We start from the raw sequence: 18,966 nt of genomic DNA on the forward strand, positions 1-18,966 counted from the left end.
AAGTGACTCTAACGGCTGTCTGAAGTGTGTTGATTTCCCAAGAACCACGATTACGTCCTTATAAAGCAGTCACTACACTAATGTGTCGGTCTCCGGTTTAGAACCCTCTGCTTTCTTTACTACTATGATAGGCCCTTTAGAAAGCTTTCATGTGGGTTGAATGTATTATATATGCTATTTTATGAATTAAAGCAGAAATACTTAAACATCAAGTCATTTTAGAATGATAAACTATAACAAACATTATATTTTAATGAAAAATAGCCATTTCCCAAACAAACCTTAGCAGCAAGGAATTAATTTTACATTCTGTCAAGTTTCTGAATGACCAAGAAGACAGCTGCATTTGCATATCTGTTAGGAGACTGTACATCAAGCGGCATCTGGGTGACTTCCCTGTGCACTGGAGATTGAATGAAACTGAAAAAGATGAAAAGCCTATTGGTATTCTTACAGAAGTAGTTCTGATCTCCTGGAGTTCCCAGCGCATATATGGAGACCTGTTAAATTAATCAGTACTATTCAATTATTGATTTACATGATCATTGATTTCAGTGAACAGAATTCTGGCTTGGCAGGTCTTCTGTAACATAAATTGTGTCCAAAAGAATTGGAATTTGTCTCTAACAGAGACGAACCTGAACGCACGTTACTGTTTAGCGCAAGGATGCTGTGGGAGTGTGTGCGTGGACAGGAGTACTCTGTAGAGATGACCTTCCCCATGGAACTAGAGGGAAGGTGTTTGGGGAACAGCTGACGGTCTTGTGTGATTCAGCTTCTTTTACTTCTTGCCATTTCAGTTTATGATCACAGGTGGAAGTCTGCAAGACAGTAAAGATGCACTGAAGTTGGCACAAACAAATGGTACCCTCTTATTACTCTTACAAAACCAAATGTGAATTAATTATGAAGGAGTCTTTCTGAGAACTGTTTAAGATACAAATACAGTGAATCCTGACTGTGAAATAGCAGGAAAGTAGACTGATGTGTAAGATGACAAAGTTTAGAGTATGCTTTGGTATGTTTGATGTTTGGTAAAATCTTACAGTACTTAACAGTAAGAGCGAAGTTGTGCACAGACATGATTTAGCTTCAAGTAATTCTGATGTAGAGTTTATGTTTATGTTCTATAGAGTTTTGTGTTTTTTAATGTTTGATATGAATTGTTATCATTGTTATTGAACATTTATTTTGTGAATCAGACTTTGTGTAAGGCTGCAGGAGTTTAAATAATTATATAATAAACTACTCGTAAGGCTAGAGAGATGGCTCGGCAATTGAGCACGCGCTTGCAGAGGACTCTAGTTCAGTTCCCAGCACCCCCATGGAGCAGCTCAGGGGATGAGGCATCCCTTTGGATCTCCATGGGCACTGCTCAACACATGCAATAACAATTAAACTATTCTGCTCTCCGGGTGCTTACTTTATTCATGCTTATACACTTCACATTTACTTAAAATTTTATTTGACATTCATGGAATTTTTTGTATGTATACTTGCTAGACACCTAGAGATTAGGTATTCCAGAGTTTGTTTTTTCAAAATACAGCTATTCTTTTAATGTCTGAAATCTTAACAAAACCTGTTTTTTTATAGACATCTTTATGAAATGCACGCTTTTCTTTAGGCTCTATTGACTCTCAATGTTAAAATATGAAAACAACCATCTTCCCAGGACTTTTTGGAAGTACAGAGGAGGATTTTCCTCCACGTGGTTTTAAAAGTCTTCTCCCATCTTTATTATTATTCTTCCTCCCACTCTTCTTTAAAGGGCTGTCTGTTGCCTCCTGTTACCTGTGTGAAAGCCTGAGGAAGGGTCTTCCATGGGTTCACTTGCAAGTACCTGTTGAACTTCTGGAAAAAAAAAAAAAACCAAAAAACTTTACATATGATATCCAAGCATTCTAACACTGAGCCATTCTCCCAGTCCCTCTGGCTTGTTTCCTTACTGTTAACAGCTGCTAAAAGTCTGCCCTCCAAATACTAAGTTTCGTTTTTTATTAGAAAAAAAAAAAATCCCTCTTTCCCACTTTTTAAGTCATCCCTACTAGTAACCTTTTAAAAATCTTGAACTTATTTTTATGGTATGCTCGAGTGTGTGTCGGGTAGTTGTGCATACATACAAGTGCCACAGAGGCCAGAGATGTCCCATCTCTGTTGAGCTGCAGTTACAGGCAGTTGTGAGCCGTCTGATGCAGGATCTAAACTCCAGTCCTCTGCAGAAGTAGTAGTCATATTTAACCATCTCCAGTCTATGCTGACCTTTTTAAGGGAGGTACATTATGGTTGTTATATTAAATACATGAATTGTAGTAGTCATGTAAACAGTAAATATAAAAGATAAAATTAATATTTTAAAATAATTTCACTTTCATTATAATGAGCTTGATAAATGACCTGCTTTGGAAAGAGTTGAATTGACTATTATATTAATACATGAAGGCAGTTTTTACATTCATATCCCACCTTTAAAATATTTTTAAATGTTGATTAATGGACATCGCAGCCAGTCCTGAAGAGACCTGATAAGCTAGGGTCAGATGGAAGGGGAGGAGGTCCTCCCCTATCAGTGGACTTGGAAAGGGGCAGGGAGGAGATGAGGGAGGGATGGTGGGATTGGGAGGGAATAAGGGAGGGGCTACAGCTGGGATATGAAGTAAATAACCTGTGCTTAATATAAATTAATATAAATAAATAATATACTGTTTATTAATATAAATAAAATTATTATAAAAATGTTAATGTACATAATTCTAGAAGCTTGAATTGTTTATAGCATCAAACATCAGTTGAAATTACTTTGGTCACTCATTTTTATATATTAAATATGACATGAAAGAGAGTCTGAAAATAACCCTAAGATGCAATTTTCTGTTAGACATGTTTTTCAGCACAGTTGGGTGTCATCCCACGAGATGTGATGAATTTGAAAAGGACAGCCCCGATCATTACTTAGCAGGACTGCTGAACCTTGCTGAGAACAACAAGGGGAAAGTTGTAGCAATAGGGGAATGTGGACTTGGTAAGTGCCAACCTCACCACTTAACATTATTTTGAAATAACTACTTGTTGTGTTCAAATCCTGAATAATTATCATTCTGTCTTTTCAAGATTTTGACCGACTTCAGTTTTGTTCCAAAGATACTCAGCTCAAGTAAGAAAATTTGTCGACTTTAAAAATGGTTGTAAACTCCTAAGAATGATTTTTATTTTTTCAATGTAATATTGATTGAACAAAACGATGTATTTGTTTTCCTTGACATGCATAAAAAGTGAAACAGTCCATAACATATTTGCATGTAATTAATAATCCCCAACTGATTAACCATTGGATTCTATTTGAATGGTAAAACAAAGGGGTGAATTTTATATTATCAGACTTTTTGGCAGTGGTACCAATGCTATATTTATGCACAAATTATCTACTCTTGGCCCACTGTAGTTTTTTATGCATAAAGAATAATCTGGATCAAATTACCTCTTAATAAATTTTGTCATCTGATTTTTGGGGGGTGTGTATCCATGCAACCTGAGGGACTTTCCACATTATACCTGCCAGGACTCTTAGAGATATCATAAGCCCTGTCTCTCAGACACCGGGTAATCAGTTCACTTAACCTGGAACAGATTTATACCGGCCAAAAGCCTGTTGTCTTTTTCAGCTTCTCAGGCCATTGGTCCACTGCAGTGTCTGCCTGGGCCACAATTATCCTCCTGAGCCACAGACTGGCAAGCCTCAGCACACAACAGTGCTGTTGCAGAGCCTGAAGGGTTACCTCTCCGGGTGGCTTGTCTTCTAGAATGAGTTAAAAGTGATTCTCAAATGCAATCCGAATACTGCATGAAAGTGTTGCTAGTGTAAGTTTTTCTAACTTCTCTGAAGATAACTGCCATCACCAGTCAGAGTTAGGATTGAGAGTGGATAGGCGGGAATACATTATGCTGTAACACACATCAGATGCCCAAGTGCCAGTCTGGAATAGAGCTGAGCTCAGCCTATTCTGTAAATGATTTCGGAGTGCCTCTTCAGTGTGATAAGAGTTCGTTTTGGTTCTTGTGGCCTTTATAGACAAGGGAGTCCATAAATATAATAGACAAGAAGGTGTATGCATTTGAAATCCATTTAGGAAATTTAATTGTTGTTGAACTTAATTGTTGTTAGAATTTTGATCTTGGTCTATACTTTGCTTTGTGTAGTTAGAATTTTGATCTTGGTCTATACTTTGCTTTGTGTACATGTATATGAGCACACACTTAGGCACGTCTGTGTGTGTGTGTGTGCGTGCGCGTGCGCGTGCACTCCGAGGCTAGACATCAATCCTGGGTGTCATTCCTCAGAAGCCGTCTGTGATATTTTTGGAGACAGGGTCCCTCACTAGGACCCGGGGCTCTCTCTTACATGGTTGCTGGGTATCAAACACAGGTACTCATGAGTGCACGGCAAGTACCTTACTACCAAGCTACCTCCCATCCCTTCATCTCTGCTTCCTTTTTCCTTTTCCTTTCTTTCTTAGACAAGGTCTCCCTGTAGCCCTTCCAGGTTGACTGGAACTCACTATGTAAACTCATAGAAATCCTCCTGCCTCTGCCTTCTGAGTTCTGTGATTAAAGGCATACACCACTACACCTGGCTTTGTAGCATGTGAAACATTAACGTACTATCTGATTTGTTGGGTTTTTTGTTTGTTTGTTTGTTGGTTGGTTGGTTTTGTTTTTCAAGACAGGGTTTCTCTGTATAATAGCCCCGGCTGTACTGGACTCACTTTGTAAACCAGGCTGGCCTCAAACTCAGAGATCCACCTGCCTCTGCTTCCCGAGTTCTGAGATCAAAGGTGTGCATCACTACACCCAGCGATTTGTTTTATAAAATCTTTTTTTTTTTTTTTTTTTCATTTTAAATGTACAATAGGTATTGTGTGTGAGAAACAGTAGGTAGGCATCTTCAATGGGGTTAAAGTATGCTGTCTACAATAAGCAGGACTGGCCTGGGGTACGATTTCGTCTTGCTGTTCCCTGGCTAGCTGTTCCTTTATACATCTCAGTGTCCTCATTGTTATTGTATCCTCTCCCACCGAGGCCAGACAAGGCAGGCTCTGGGCATTGTTCTTGGAGCTTTAAAATGTTAATATTATATAGGTCTTTTTATTTATTTATTTATTTACTTACTTACTTACTTATTTATTTTTAAAGTAATTTATTTAATTTTATGTGCATTGTCAGATCCCTTGAAATTGGTGTTATGGACAATTGTGAGCTGCCATGTAGGTGCTGGGAATTGAACCCAGGTCCTTTAGAAGAGTACACAGTGCTCTTCACCACTGAGTCATCTCTCCAGCCCTAGGTCTTTTTTAAAAAGGTAGATAGCATACAAGATTTCAAAATGACCCTGAGGATACTTAGGGCACTCTGGAAAGGGTAGAGGCTCTCCAAGCTGTCCTCCCCCTGGGAAAAGATCACTGCCTCCAGTGTTCCTCACTGGGTTTTGGAGCGCCTCAGTCCTAACTAGTAACAGCTGCTGCTCTGGCCTTCTCAAGCTCTGTCCTTAGTGTTGACCCAAGCTATAAAGGGAAGCAGTGATTCAATGGGAGTAAAGCAGAGCTTTGATGAAATATGCAAATTAAATCAATAAGGATTTTTATTTATGAACGGAAGAAATTATAAGCAAAATAAACAGACAGCTTTTGACAGTTCCTGCTCTGAAACTTATTTGATGGTTTTGTTTTCCCTATAAAGACACTAGTTATTTGATGTTTTATACCTGTTATCCTCAGTTTGTACTGTTAGAGTGTTTTGATTTGTTTTGCCACATGAAAATTTTCAAGATTCTTAGTTTATTTTTGTGAGGGAGCATGCATGCCATGTCATGCAAGTGGAGGTTGAGGACAGCTTTGTGGACTTAGTTCCTGAGCTCTATGTTGTTGTGGGTTCTGGGAGTGTAACTCAAATGTCAGCCTTCATCACTATGCGGCACGTGCCTTTTTACCTGCCGAGCCAGCTCACCAGCCCCCACATGACTCAAACGTTTACTTTTATGTGTATGAATGTTTTGCCTGCATTTATCTGTGCACGTATGCAGTACCAGAAAAGACCGGGAGAGGGCATCAGATTCCCTGAACTGGAGTTACAAGCGGTTGTGAGGTATTGAGTCAGTGTTGGGAAGTGAACCTTTGTCCTCTGGAAAAAACGGTCAGTGCTTTTAACCACTGAACCATCTCTTTAGATACACCCCCAACGACCTCTTAATGATATCTAGCTTGAACATAGGGCTCTTTTCTTAAATTATAGTAAACTCTCTGGGTACATTATATGTGCTTGTGTTATTTTTTAGTGTTATTATACCTTTGCCTATTCTGTGACAGAAAGCTACTTTTTAATAGGAGTCTTTGGTTCTGTAAGACAGTGCCTTGGTCATGTGGCTGGGCCATGGAGTTGTGAGCACATGGTGAGCACATGGAGATCATGCCTGTGGTGTGTAGCTGGAGCCACCTGCAGGGTCACATTTACACAGTGACAGAGCACACTGGATGTTGGCACATGTACTACTTTAGTGGCTATGGAAGGGGTGGCTAGTAATAATTCTTGGGCTTTTTTTGAAACAGGTTTCAGTGGCGCAGGTGCTGAAAGTACAGTCTCAGTCTGCCACGCTTGCTTCCACAAAGTGCTGGAGATCCAACCCAAGGCTTTGGATAGCGGGCAAATGCTGCCCATTTGGAGTCCGCAGCCCACTCCTAGTAATTCTTAACCTTGTCTTCCAAGTTTTTATGTTTTCTAACCTGCAAAAGTCTTCACTTTAACTGAAACAAGATTGCTTTTGCTTATTCTAGCCCAGCGGGATCTGAGAAGGTCATTTAAAAACCCAAACATTAAATAAGGCATAGAGCACCAATTTTAAATGGAGAGACAGTGGACATTGTGAAAATATGGTTTGTGATCCTAGTCAATGAGGCACCTCTTTCCAGAAGAGGCAGAAAAATGCCTGGTGTTTTAATATCTCAACTCACTATTGTCGCCATTTCCAGATAATCAAATGCCTTTAGTCAAAAATTATTTTATATTATGTCTCCTGCTAAAATAAAAATTTTGGTGTGGAATTTTTTTTTTTTTTTTTTTTTTTGCATTGTGCAGATATTTTGAAAAACAATTTGAACTGTCAGAACAAACACAATTACCAATGTTTCTTCATTGTCGAAACTCACATGCTGAGTTTTTGGGTGAGTTAAAAATGAAATATCATTACAATTTAAAAACTGTGAGGTAAGTAGGCTACTTGTCTGATTTTTTTTGTTTTTAATTCACAGACATTATGAGAAGAAATAGAGATCGGTGTGTGGGTGGAGTGGTGAGTATAAAGTAATCGGTTAAATGTGGGATATACAAAAATGTCTTTGTTATTAAGGTTGGCTTCAGCTAATTCAGAAATCAAAAGTAGTTAAGTCTTTTAGTTGAAAGACATGTAAACTTTACTATTAGATTTATGAGCGGATAGTGCACAAACAAATGACACTTCTAGTTATACTTCTTTTTGCTCAAAATACAATAAGCAGATTCTACTCAAGAAACAAATGTGAATTTCTGGGTTTTGTTTTTGTTTTGTGTCTTTTTTTAGTTTTTTAAGACAAGACTTCTCTGGGTAGCCTTGCCTATGCTGGTCCTGTAGACCAGACTAGCCTCAAACTCACAGAGATCCACCTGTCTCTGCCTCCCAAGTGCTGGGATTAAAGGTGTGTGCCATCAAACGTGAATTTCTGTCTCCTCTCACTGCATTCTTTTCCCAACAGCCATCCTTGGTGTTCTTCTATTTACGTTTCAGAGGAAACCTAAACCAATTTTTATGTCTTAAAATATTCCATTGTTTCTTGCAGGTTTTCTTTCCTAGCTTGCTGCCTAGTAATCACTCTTCTCACTCTGATGAAGAGGCTCATCCTCCATGATGTATATCATGCTCCTAAATGTTTCTTGTGTGGTCATGTCAGTCTTTACTCTTGACACATTTCCCATAAATATCTCTATCACTTAGCTGTGGTATCTGTGATAGTGATTTCTAGTCCGTTTATATCATGGGCTTGAGTTGATAATCACACATACAAAATTGCATATACAATTTCAAGAGAGGTTCAACAACCACCTTTTGCAGTTATTTAGGTGTTTAAATTTTTATTTATGTATTTCAATCACAGTCCATTGTGCCAGTCAAGGAAAAAGGACCTAACCCTCAGCATTTACTGTAATACTTATATTGCTGTGCTTGGACACTTTTTTTTTTTTGGAAATTTTAAGAAACACACTTGTACTTATTATATTTGTGCATTAATGTGTACACACATGTCCCATGGTGTCTGTGTGGGGGTCAGAGAGCAGTTTGCAGAAGTTGGTTCTCTCCTTCCACCACGTAGCTCTCACCCAGCCAATCATCTTGCTGACCCTCATGTTTTCTTCCAGGCTTTCCCTCTGCCTGGCGTTGCATACCACTAGTGATAGGTGTGTGTTCTCTATTGCTGTCGTGTTAATGTTACTTTGCACATCTCCTCTGTAGTTTACTGACTATGTGCTCTGTAATTTTCCCTTTAGGAGCTATACTTAGGACTTGAGAAAGGTTTTAATTAATGCCCTGGGCATTACTGATGGCATTTATTGTCATTTCTAAACTCCACCTCTCACTCATTTCCTTTATTTCTAAGACAGACTTTACTTGGATTAGTCTGTAATTTCAAAACGTTAATACCAGGAACAGCAAAGGCAAACAGAATGTCTGGGTTTAATAAAAGAAATTTCCAAATAAAGCATTAATAACTGGTTCTCTGGACTTGCTTATAGGAGATCACATTTTAAATTATCTTTGTATTAGTGGGGAATTTTTTTTCCAGTTCACTGAAAGTGCTGAGGGCTTAGCACCTTCACCTAGTCAATCATCTTGCTGACCCTTGTGTATTTTTCAAGGCTCTCCTCTGCTTGGTGTTGCAAATCTTGCAAGCAGCTGTAAAACATAGCTGAGAACATGTTATTCCTGCAGTGGTGACGTGACTTCATGTGTAAAGGAGTGTTACTGTTAAGTTATTATTTCTGATTACATGCATGCACCTAAAGCAGGAGAAAAGTCAGTGCTCAGTCCTTTTTCCTGTTTAACTGAGGTGGATAATGTACAAGTATTTTTTTTTCACTTTTATTATTTGTGTGACATAACACACACACAAAGGTACTCACTGAGGCCAGAAGATCCCCGGAGCTGGAGTTACAGTTGATTTTGAGGTGTGTGTGTGGTGTTGGGAACTGAACTCAAGTCCCCTGCAAAAACAGTGAGCACTTTAACTGCTGAGTCATCCTTCCAGGCCCACAACTAACATTTTATAAGCACCTTCTCACCACTTTATAGAGCTCCTTAAAAGTTACCTCTTAAAGATTAATCATTTCTCTTCTAAAAGAAAAGTATCATCTAGAAGAGAAATGCAGTGGGATTTTGAGAATAGTGTCCCAGACCTTTCCTGGCTCCCTTTTCTGGGTCCTTCTGATAGTCTGCAGAGAAACCTTAGGTAACAAACTTCTTGCTTTGTATCCCTAGAAATAATCAAAGGCTGTGATTATCAAATCTGGTTTGGAAGAAAAACACTGTAGGGTCTACCACATTAAAAACCCTGTGAATCAAAGACTGTGTATGTGTGTGCGTGTGTGTAATGTTTTTGCTTAAAAAGTATATCGATGCTATTGCAGATTTTAAGGTTATTATAATAAAAATTATACGTATATATCCCTAGGTGCACTCATTTGATGGTACGAAGGAGGCAGCAGCTGCTTTGATTGACTTGGACCTTTATATAGGATTTAATGGTTGGTACGTTCTCAGGTTTTCCTTAATTTTTCTATTAGCAGATTTCTTAAATTGTCATATTAGAATCTATTTTTATTAGAGTTGGCATGTTTTGCATTGATCCTTGAGAATTTTAGTAGCTGCTTACATAAGAAATTAAATAGCAGACTGTTGTTATGGTTGTTACACTATTACGCTGCGTGCTGACAATGGAAACAGCTTGTGCTGAGGCCAGCAGCTGACTTTCTTTAGCAGTCCAGTGTGCTCTTAGGCTATTTCATGCTGCCAGCATTCATGCTCACAGCACTTTATGTAATGCACGCATGTTGGCCATGGGAAAAGAGTATTCTGTGACAGTCATTTGTGTATTTCTTAGGCCACAGAAGTTGGGAAACAGGTTTAAAATTACCCCAAGTGTGAGAGAACCTGTCCTCTGGTCATTGCTCAGTGACCTTTCCTCTGTAACTCCACACTAAACTTCAAACCACCTCACAAGTCAGCCAGTACAGCAAGCTCCTGGCCTTGTTTTCTGTCAGCTCTGTCAGCATTTTTTACAGTTGTTCTCTTAGGAAGTCAGTGAAGATAACTTACAGACTAGAATAGACTTGCTTTCCTTCTTCAGTGTTGCCCTTACTATGATCACTGGTGACATCAGGTATAATTCTTAGGGAAGCAGAGTGGTGGCAGTGCTTATTCCTATTGATATATCTCAGGATGAGTCTTTCCTAAGTAATGGTTAAATTTTTAAACTGATAGTCATACAAATACACACAGTGATTAAGTCAGGCATACTAAAGACAAAGACAGTTATTCCTTCCTCCCCCAGCACTCCTCTATCTCAGTCGATTCTGCAAAGGCAAGTGCTGGGTGTCTGCTGCTGTACATCTTTGCATATTCACCAGCTCTGAGGCCTCCCGCTGTCCTTAAGACACACAGCACACTGATTCCCACCTTGCGTTGTCCCATGTCTTCTGTTGCTATTTCAGGACTCTGGGTTTTATGTGGTTGTCATTTTTATGGTCACTGCTGCCCGTGTGGGGAACTATGCTCACTTTTCATGTGCCACTTTTTGTTTTCCTGGATTAACTGGCCTCATATTTTTATTTCCTTGACTGTAAAACTTGAAGCCCAGGCAGGCAGTGTCACAAGCCTGTAATGTCCACATCCAGGAGGCTGAAGCAGGAGGATCGTAAGTTGGAAGCTGGCCTGGGTTACATAGTGAGGTATAGCTCCATATACATATCTTACTTGGTTTTCTCCATAAGGAAGCCTATGCAGATAGTTCCAGGCCTTCTCTTTGTTTGGATGCCTCTTTCTCCTGTGAAAGAATGCATATTTTAACTTCTCAAGTTCTCATGCATTCTGGTGTGAGTTTTATTCATTTGTTTTGCTCTGAGATAAGACTTTCTTGTATACTGGGCTGGCTGTACACTATGTAGGTGAGGATGACCCTGACTGGCCCTGCTGCCTCAGCCTTCGCGTGCTGGGTTACAGATGCCCACGCTACATACGTTCATGTTTGCTTTGGTGAACAGTCTCTGCTTCCTGGACATTTTTCATGGAAAATAACTTTTTCTTTTTCTTTTTTTAGATTGTTCTAGATGTTTGGAAATGGATTTATTTTATTCTTCAAAGTATACCTGGACAGTTAATGAAAGAAAGGGGAACCCATTTTTGATTCTTCAGTGCTGGTGAAAACTGACTGGCACTCAGAGCCCCAGTCCTTTCCCTGTGACCTACTGTGTTTTTTCTATATAGGGATAAGGCTAGTTTTATGAGCGTTTTAATAATTGGAGACTTTGTTGTTGTTTTTGGTCACTTATCCTGCTACTCTGGTACTGGCTCCTTACAACTGAAGCTTTTTTTTTTTTTTTTTAAAGAATCACTCCTGGGAATATCTTGGTTTTTTTGGAGAGAGAGGGGCAGCTCAGAATTGTTAACTGGTATTATCTTTCCTATAATTTCTACTTTATCATTTTCCATTTCTACTTTATCACTTTTCAAAATTTGCTTCATTTTCAACTTTTCAAAATGAAATATACTTCAGCTTTTATTTCTAGCTTTAAAGTTCTCTCATATACGACAGTCTTGACAGATGAAGTGCCTTCTTTCTGAAGATATTATAGTTGGAAATAATTTTCTCACTGTTCTGTTGCTTTTATCTTGGTTCTGTTTCCCTTGTGTGTATGTTCTCTTATGGGGACTCTGAATGTTCAAATGCCTTCGATGTTTGGGGGGGGGGAGCTGAACATAGTGGCACATGCCTTTCCAAATGCTGAAGAAAGAAATTCAAAAGCTAGCTTCAGTTACAAGGCAAGTTTGAGGCCAGCCTGGGCTACATGGCTGAACTTTTTCTCTTTCGGGGAGGGAGTATGGACAAGATTGGGCTGTAAGCCTGAACTGACAGTACCCTCTTTTATCTCACTCTGCTCCACAACACTTCCATGTTCATTTATAAATCCCTACCCACTTTGTTTTGTTTTGTTTTTCAAGTCAGGGTTTCTCTGTATAGCCTTGGTTGTTCTGGACTCGCTTTGTAGACCAGGCTGGCCTCAAACTCAGAAAGGTCTGCCAGCCTCTGCCTCCCGAGCGCTGGGATTAATTAAAGGCACATCCCACCATATACAGCCCTACTCTACTTTTCTAGCAAAGATCATGGGACACCCTTCTAGAGAAAATCAACCCAGAAAAATTTCTTTCCATAAGAATATGTGAGCATTCTAAGTACGTAGTTCTGGGATATTTCTTGGGTAAATCTGATTGCTAGCCTCTTTTTCTAGACCTATAAGATTTAAGTCACTTAGCACTTAAGGTTATTAATAATTTCTTCTTCCATGTTTTGCTTTATTATGATGAGCTGGGTTAACAGACGTCTACTAGTTTCAACAAAAAAATGTTGTTGGGTGAAGTGATTATCAAGGGACAATAAAAGGATCAGTGTTGCAGGATCAAGAAAGTAGGGATGAATGAATAACCAGAGCATGTAGAGTTGGCAGACAGTGAAACTACTTTGTAAAAGATACACTATTCCCGCAGAGAGTGAACCAGGGGTGACTGCCACTACCACATGGGCTTTAGGTACTGGTGATGTGTCAGGGTGGCTTTATCTATTCTGACACATGAAACAGTGTTAGACTGTTACTGAAGGTCGGTACTTCTCATCACATAAAAGTCAGTACTTCTCATCCCATTCAATACTGATTCATTTAGGTGCTGGGTGAGCTGGGTCTGGATGATGGGCCACATGTTTTCTTTGTGGGCACCTAGCTGAAAAGGCAGCTATCAGTGATGCTGTGCAGACACTGCATCGTCGTCTTCTAACCACCAAAGGTTCACTGCTTATGGCCATGCCATCCTGCTATCCCCAAGCGAGTCTTGAGGCCAAGGCCACCTTCAGTGACTGAGGTGGCTACATGCAGTGAGGGTGTAAATATGGTAAGTCTGCTATTATAGACTAGTGGAAGCAGGAATAGTCTGTTTCAATGATTGAAAAAACATTAAAAAAAAAAAGTAAAAGTAGCCTGTGATCATTTTAAATTACACAAATACTTTTTTTTAACTTAAAAATTTACTTAGGCTAATATATAAAGTTTATTGAAAGTTCAGTTGGTAAGTATGGAAAATGATATCTCCTACACAGGCAAGAATAATCAGTATGCCCCATTCTAACTTGATTGCGACATCAAACCTTCACAATAAACAAGTATTGGGGGCTGGACAGGTGGCTCAAGTGGTTAGGTGCACCTGCTGCCCTTTCAAAGACCTGAATCTGCTAGCTTCTGGAGCCAGCACACTCACACACAATAAGCATGCATGCCTAAATACACATAAAACAAATAAAAAATGTTTAATGTAACAAAAGGGACAAAAGTAGAGGCTGATTTGAAGCTGACTGTATTGTTCTGTGAACGGTAAGAACGTACACTTTCTAAAGAACTCTAAGAACAAAATCCTGTGGGGCTCTGTAACTTTTAAAAGTGTCTCATATTAAAAAATATTGACTGAATATCATTTTAAAATATTGTTTTCAAGCTCACTGAAAACTGAAGCTAACTTGGAAGTTCTGAAGTCAATACCTAGTGAAAAACTAATGATTGAGACAGGTAAGCAGATATTTCCATAACTCCAAGTTTCATATTAAACCTCCCCCCCCGCCAAAAAAAAAAAAAAGTGCCTAGAGGACATTTGACAACTAGTTGCAATCTCAATGTATGTTTTTTTTTTTTTCCAGATTTTTGGAGGTTATTGTTGATGGAAAAGTTGTTCCACCGATTATTTTTATTTTCAGTTTGGCTAAACCTAAAAACTGATAAAAGATAACAGAATCTGTGACAGAGTCTGTATCTGTGAATATTTAATGAAGTGAGTCCTCTAAGCAGTTTACATAACGGTTTTGAGATGCTCGTTTACCTCTTTTATAGTGGCTTAGTTCTATAGTCCTCTACAAACAAAGAGCAGCAATTGAAATCAAATGCTTTAGTGTAAGGATTTGAGAATTTCTCTTAGGTTTAAGAGCTAAGACTTTGACCTATGCCCTGTAACGCAGGATTGCTGTTTCATTAAAGTCTGTAGACTGGGCCAGTCTTGGGAAATTAATTTTATTTCCTTAGGCAGTCCACAAAAATGATTTTATTCAAAGTACAATGCTTATATAATGTGCAAGCCATTTGCAGTGAAATAACAGGGAAATAGCCCCATGGCAGAATGTTTGCCTGGCACTCCCAATACTGGGAGATAAACGGGTATTCACAACCACACGTTCACATGCAGTAGAGGCAATACAGACACTCTTAAATACAGAAGCATTTCAGTAACACTTCTTGTACATTTAGGTCGTTTTTTTCTCAAAGCATGTCATATACTAGCCACGTTAGTAAGGAAATAAAATATATAAAAATAAGTCTTTAAAGTGAAGCTTGGGACTTTATGCTTTTCTTAGAACTTTTTCCTGTTGCATTAATTTTTGTCATTTTGGAATTAGATTATGACTTGTAACTTTAGGTTATATACTAGTGTGATGTCCATGAAAAAGATTTAGAAAAGTAAATTCCTTAACACTTTCTCCCCCCTTCTCCCAACTCTAGATGCACCTTGGTGTGGAGTTAAAAGTACACATGCTGGATCAAAATTCATAAAAACTTCATTTCCTACCAAAAAGAAATGGGAAAATGGATACTGTTTAAAAGATAGAAACGAGCCCTGCCATATAGTGTAAGTTGTTTTGCTTGAATGGACTTCACAGCTGTCTGATAACTATGGCTGCTACTTAGTAAATAACCTGAACAACATCCCAGTCAGGTTCAGGGTAGTTCAGATGAGTTAGCACTGGCGGTTGGTGATAAGCCATCCATTGGCACTGGGCCCGAAGTCAAAGACCATTTGAATAGTTGTTTGGAAATATTTGTGCCTCAACTGCTATGTCATCTCCTAGGTTTCCATCCTCTCAATCCAAATGATTTTACTGCCTCAGTGAGAAATCTGTTGGCTCTGGACTTTTGTCACTTTGTAGGAAAAGGAAAAGACCTGAAAGCTTGCCATGGAATTGGTCTAATGCACATTCCCTGCTACTGTTTATAACGAGTGGGCTGACCTTTAGTTAATGATTATCTGCATGTTAAATAAGGACAGCAGCAGCAACCAGAGATAGAACGTAACAGTTCTTTAAGCCTCACTATGAAAGTGGTAGGATATCCCTTCCTCAGCAAACCCCACTACCACCAAATACAGTAATCCAGAATTAGATATATGTAGACAGCTGTAAAGAATCTCAGGGCAACCAGGAAACATTAGTCATATCATTTAATAGGCACTTACGCAGAATAAGTCTAGATTATATTGGTTTAGTGCGTTTTGCCACTGCAGGCTTGCCTCTAACATTTGTAAAGATTAATATCAGATTGTTTTTGTTAGACTGTAATGTCTTGAAATATGCCTTAAAAAAGGTAATTTGTAATAAACAGAGTATAAGCCAGATCTAAAATTCAGCAGGCAGAGAAGCCAATTAAAGTGTCCTTTGTTTGAACATATGGATGTTCTAATAGCCATATGTATGCTGGTTTTAGCAAAGAGTTTTGAACTGATGCTCTAAAACCTGAGGCAAAATTTTCTATTCTGTTTGCTAAAATATCACTTTTAATGTTTCGGGTTTTTTTTTTTTTTGGGGGGGGGAATGGAGGAATTTGCAGATTCATTTAGAAGACACTATTTCCCATAATTCTTTGACAATCTAAGGGGACAGCAGAGATCCTGAGATAATAAAGACAAGAAGCTGTTATTTTGCCACAGCAACTTGGCAAATACACTCACTACTTGGAGGATGTAGGGCCAGTGTATGTTTTCTGTACTGCCTTCATGCTTTGTAAACTCGTAGTTGTTGGCCTTAGCTGCAAATCTGCAAGACAAAATTTCAAGGAGTTTTTAATGCAGATTAAGAATTGAAACTTATGTGTCAGGCTGCCCTGCAGTTAGCTAAGTGGCAGAGCTTGGGGGAAAAAAAATCACCATTTGCAAGCTGAAAGTGTCAACATTTCAGATAGATCTGCTCTGCAACTTACAGTTCTTGAAAACTTCCACTCCACTGAGTTTTCTATCTTAATTTACATACAGGTTTTCTTTCTGTTAAAGCTATAAATTTCTTGAAATACATTTTGGGGTTTCCACTGTGTAAGGAAAGGTACAAGTTACTGAGGCTAGCTAGAAGCAGCAGTTCTTAACAACCATGGAATGAATAGGGCCATGGAGCATGAGTTTTGGATAAAGGCATCTGCTCCCTGGAGCAGACAAGCAGATACAGTCCGAGACAGTCAGCTGCTGCAGAGGTGTCAGTCTATCACTGACTTGGAGTTAGCAACTGCCTGCCCCAAGGAGCACTCAGAGCACACTTTCCGAACGTGGAGTTTAGCTGTTCACTAAGCATGACTGGAAGTCAGGTCAGGTAAAGACACTCACCCTGGGCGAAGCAGACTGTAGACAAGCCTGGTAGCGCCAGGGAAACAATGTACTCGGTGTACAGAAAGGAGGATGAGGAATTGAGCAGAAGAGAAATCTGGGACAGTAAAGTGAGACCAGATCCTTGGGGCTTTGTCAACCTTAGTAGTGTAGATTTCATCAAGACCCAGAAAGACTAAAAGCAGAGAATAGTGATTTTTGTTTGTAGCCCAGGCAGCCCAGAAGTTGCTGTATAGCATCAGGTAACCTTCAATACCTAATCATCTTGCTTCTATCTCCCAGGTGTTGAGTTAGTCTTGAATCAACATATCTATGTCTGTTTGTTGTTGTTGTTGTTTTTTTTTTCAAGGTTAACTGCCCTTCATTTCAATATTGAAAGGAGAAGGGCAGATACTGCAGGACTTTAATGCCTGCAGTGTAAGGGTGTCACAGTAGGTGCTGGAGAGATGGCTCAAGGATTAAGGGCACTTGGAGAGAACCCAAGTTGTGTTCCCACCACCACATATTGGGCAGCCTGCAACCACCCATAACTCCAGCTCCAGGGGAATCTGGTCCCTGCACTCGCACACGCAAACATACTTAAAAATAAGTGAAAAAAAAAATTATTTTCAGTGTCACCATAAGCAAAAGCAATTAAGTTCCCCAAAATGGTATACTTAAAAATAAGTAAGTGCAGCTTTATGCCCCTGAAGCTACAGAAAAAATACACTGGATACAAAACGGCTACCCCAGTTTCTGGATTGCTGACTTACTAAACAGAGTGCTTTACTAAGCACCAGTGATTTTATCCAATCGGAATAGTAAACGCCCTGCTGCCCCAGTCTTAGCTGAGCAGCTGTGCCCTTGGCCACTCGTCAGCAGCAGTTCTACTTATGAGTGCAGTCTGAGTTCATTGCACAAAACTGCATTTTAATGCTTCAGTGTCTCATCAGTATCTGTGTCAAACAAAACTTTGATGTCATACTGAGAACAATTTTTTAAATTCCAGCTAACTGTAAATCCCCATCCCTATTTATTTTGGGTATTCAGTTGGGATACTCATAAAGGGAACAAGAAGACAAGGAATATTTAAAGTTTTAATTTGAATTACAATTGTCTAACCCATGTATAAAAACTACAGATAATATTGCTAGGAAATCACTACTGTTGAGTGTTTGGGAAAAGAAACAAACACGGGCCTCTGGGCTCTTGTCTCTGCTCTGAGTACAAGACCAGAGCCGCTCCCAAGCTACACCTTCTAAACTTGTTATCATGCACACAACCGAGACTAGTTCAGTAAGCAGTACCTTTCACATTTTTGGTCCTACTTTCCCCAATACCATTTTATTAATAAATATATACATATAAAAATAAATATGTACATATGTGTATATATATTTATTATGTATAAATACATTTTATTTCTATATAAAATATATTTATATATAGTAAATAGTAATAGTAAAACAATATAAATAAAACGAAACCCAAAGTAGAAAAGTACTTACTTAACCTGTATTTTATGCAGTATAGCAGTATACATCATTTTTAAAGATGCTCATGATGCAGTAACAAATGCTCTAGGACCTAGAGTTTTAAAGGACTTACGCCCCTGGGACAATTCCATTAGTTGAATACTCACATGACCCTGGTTGTTTTCTTTCTTTATATTCAAGATAGCTCCAGAATTTTCTAATTGCCAGTAATTGGTGATATTTCCCTACTAATATTATTGCCAACTTTAATGACTCTTAAACTTCCTTAGAAGAGGTACTAGTATAAGTATAGGAAAAGATGAGTATCTACCTTTAAAACAATATATTCTTAGTAAGTGTATCCCTTTGTGTTTTGTTTTAGTCAGATATTGGAGATAATGTCAACAGTAAGAGAAGAAGATCCACTGGAATTAGCCAACACGCTATATAACAACACCATTAAATTATTTTTTTCCTGATACTTGATTTGTGTTTTCTTTTTAAGCTGTGGAATTTCATAGTAAGACTATGGGCTTCACTAAGGAAATCTTTGCAGCCCTTCTTTAAGTAGGTAACACTGCACATTAGCCTGCACTTTTACCCATTAGGTCAGACCAGCACTGTGTAGGCTGTTAACGCCTCAGTTAACAATGAGAAACTTTTTATTGCGTAATCTCATCATTAGTCTGAAAGGACATCACTGCAAACACAGTGATGTTTCTACCTAAAACTTAGACAGCACAGCCTGGTTTATATCAAAGT

The 18,966-nt window shown here is 38.8% G+C and overlaps 2 protein-coding genes across 2 annotated transcripts in view; one reads left to right on the plus strand and one right to left on the minus strand.

The window, feature by feature from the left end:
- The window catches only part of Tatdn1 (TatD DNase domain containing 1), a 26,680-nt gene extending 7,995 nt beyond the window's left edge, over positions 1 to 18,685 (plus strand). Inside the window, exons 4-12 of the mRNA XM_021643724.2 lie at positions 801 to 864; positions 2,879 to 3,022; positions 3,112 to 3,154; positions 7,126 to 7,211; positions 7,299 to 7,339; positions 9,750 to 9,826; positions 13,835 to 13,905; positions 14,887 to 15,013; positions 18,587 to 18,685. Of these exons, the coding sequence (XP_021499399.1) occupies positions 801 to 864; positions 2,879 to 3,022; positions 3,112 to 3,154; positions 7,126 to 7,211; positions 7,299 to 7,339; positions 9,750 to 9,826; positions 13,835 to 13,905; positions 14,887 to 15,013; positions 18,587 to 18,683 (750 nt within the window). The 3' untranslated portion in view covers positions 18,684 to 18,685. The remainder of the gene's footprint in view (positions 1 to 800; positions 865 to 2,878; positions 3,023 to 3,111; positions 3,155 to 7,125; positions 7,212 to 7,298; positions 7,340 to 9,749; positions 9,827 to 13,834; positions 13,906 to 14,886; positions 15,014 to 18,586) is intronic.
- Rnf139 (ring finger protein 139) overlaps positions 217 to 18,966 on the minus strand; it is a 32,010-nt gene continuing 13,260 nt past the window's right edge. Inside the window, exons 2-5 of the transcript XR_009593701.1 lie at positions 16,109 to 16,193; positions 2,124 to 2,262; positions 1,795 to 1,854; positions 217 to 821 (exon numbers count right to left, since the gene is read on the minus strand). The gene's annotated coding sequence lies outside the window, so the exon portion shown is untranslated. The remainder of the gene's footprint in view (positions 822 to 1,794; positions 1,855 to 2,123; positions 2,263 to 16,108; positions 16,194 to 18,966) is intronic.

This window comes from Meriones unguiculatus, chromosome 8 (genome assembly GCF_030254825.1).
Source record: "Meriones unguiculatus strain TT.TT164.6M chromosome 8, Bangor_MerUng_6.1, whole genome shotgun sequence".
Lineage (NCBI taxonomy): Eukaryota > Metazoa > Chordata > Mammalia > Rodentia > Muridae > Meriones > Meriones unguiculatus.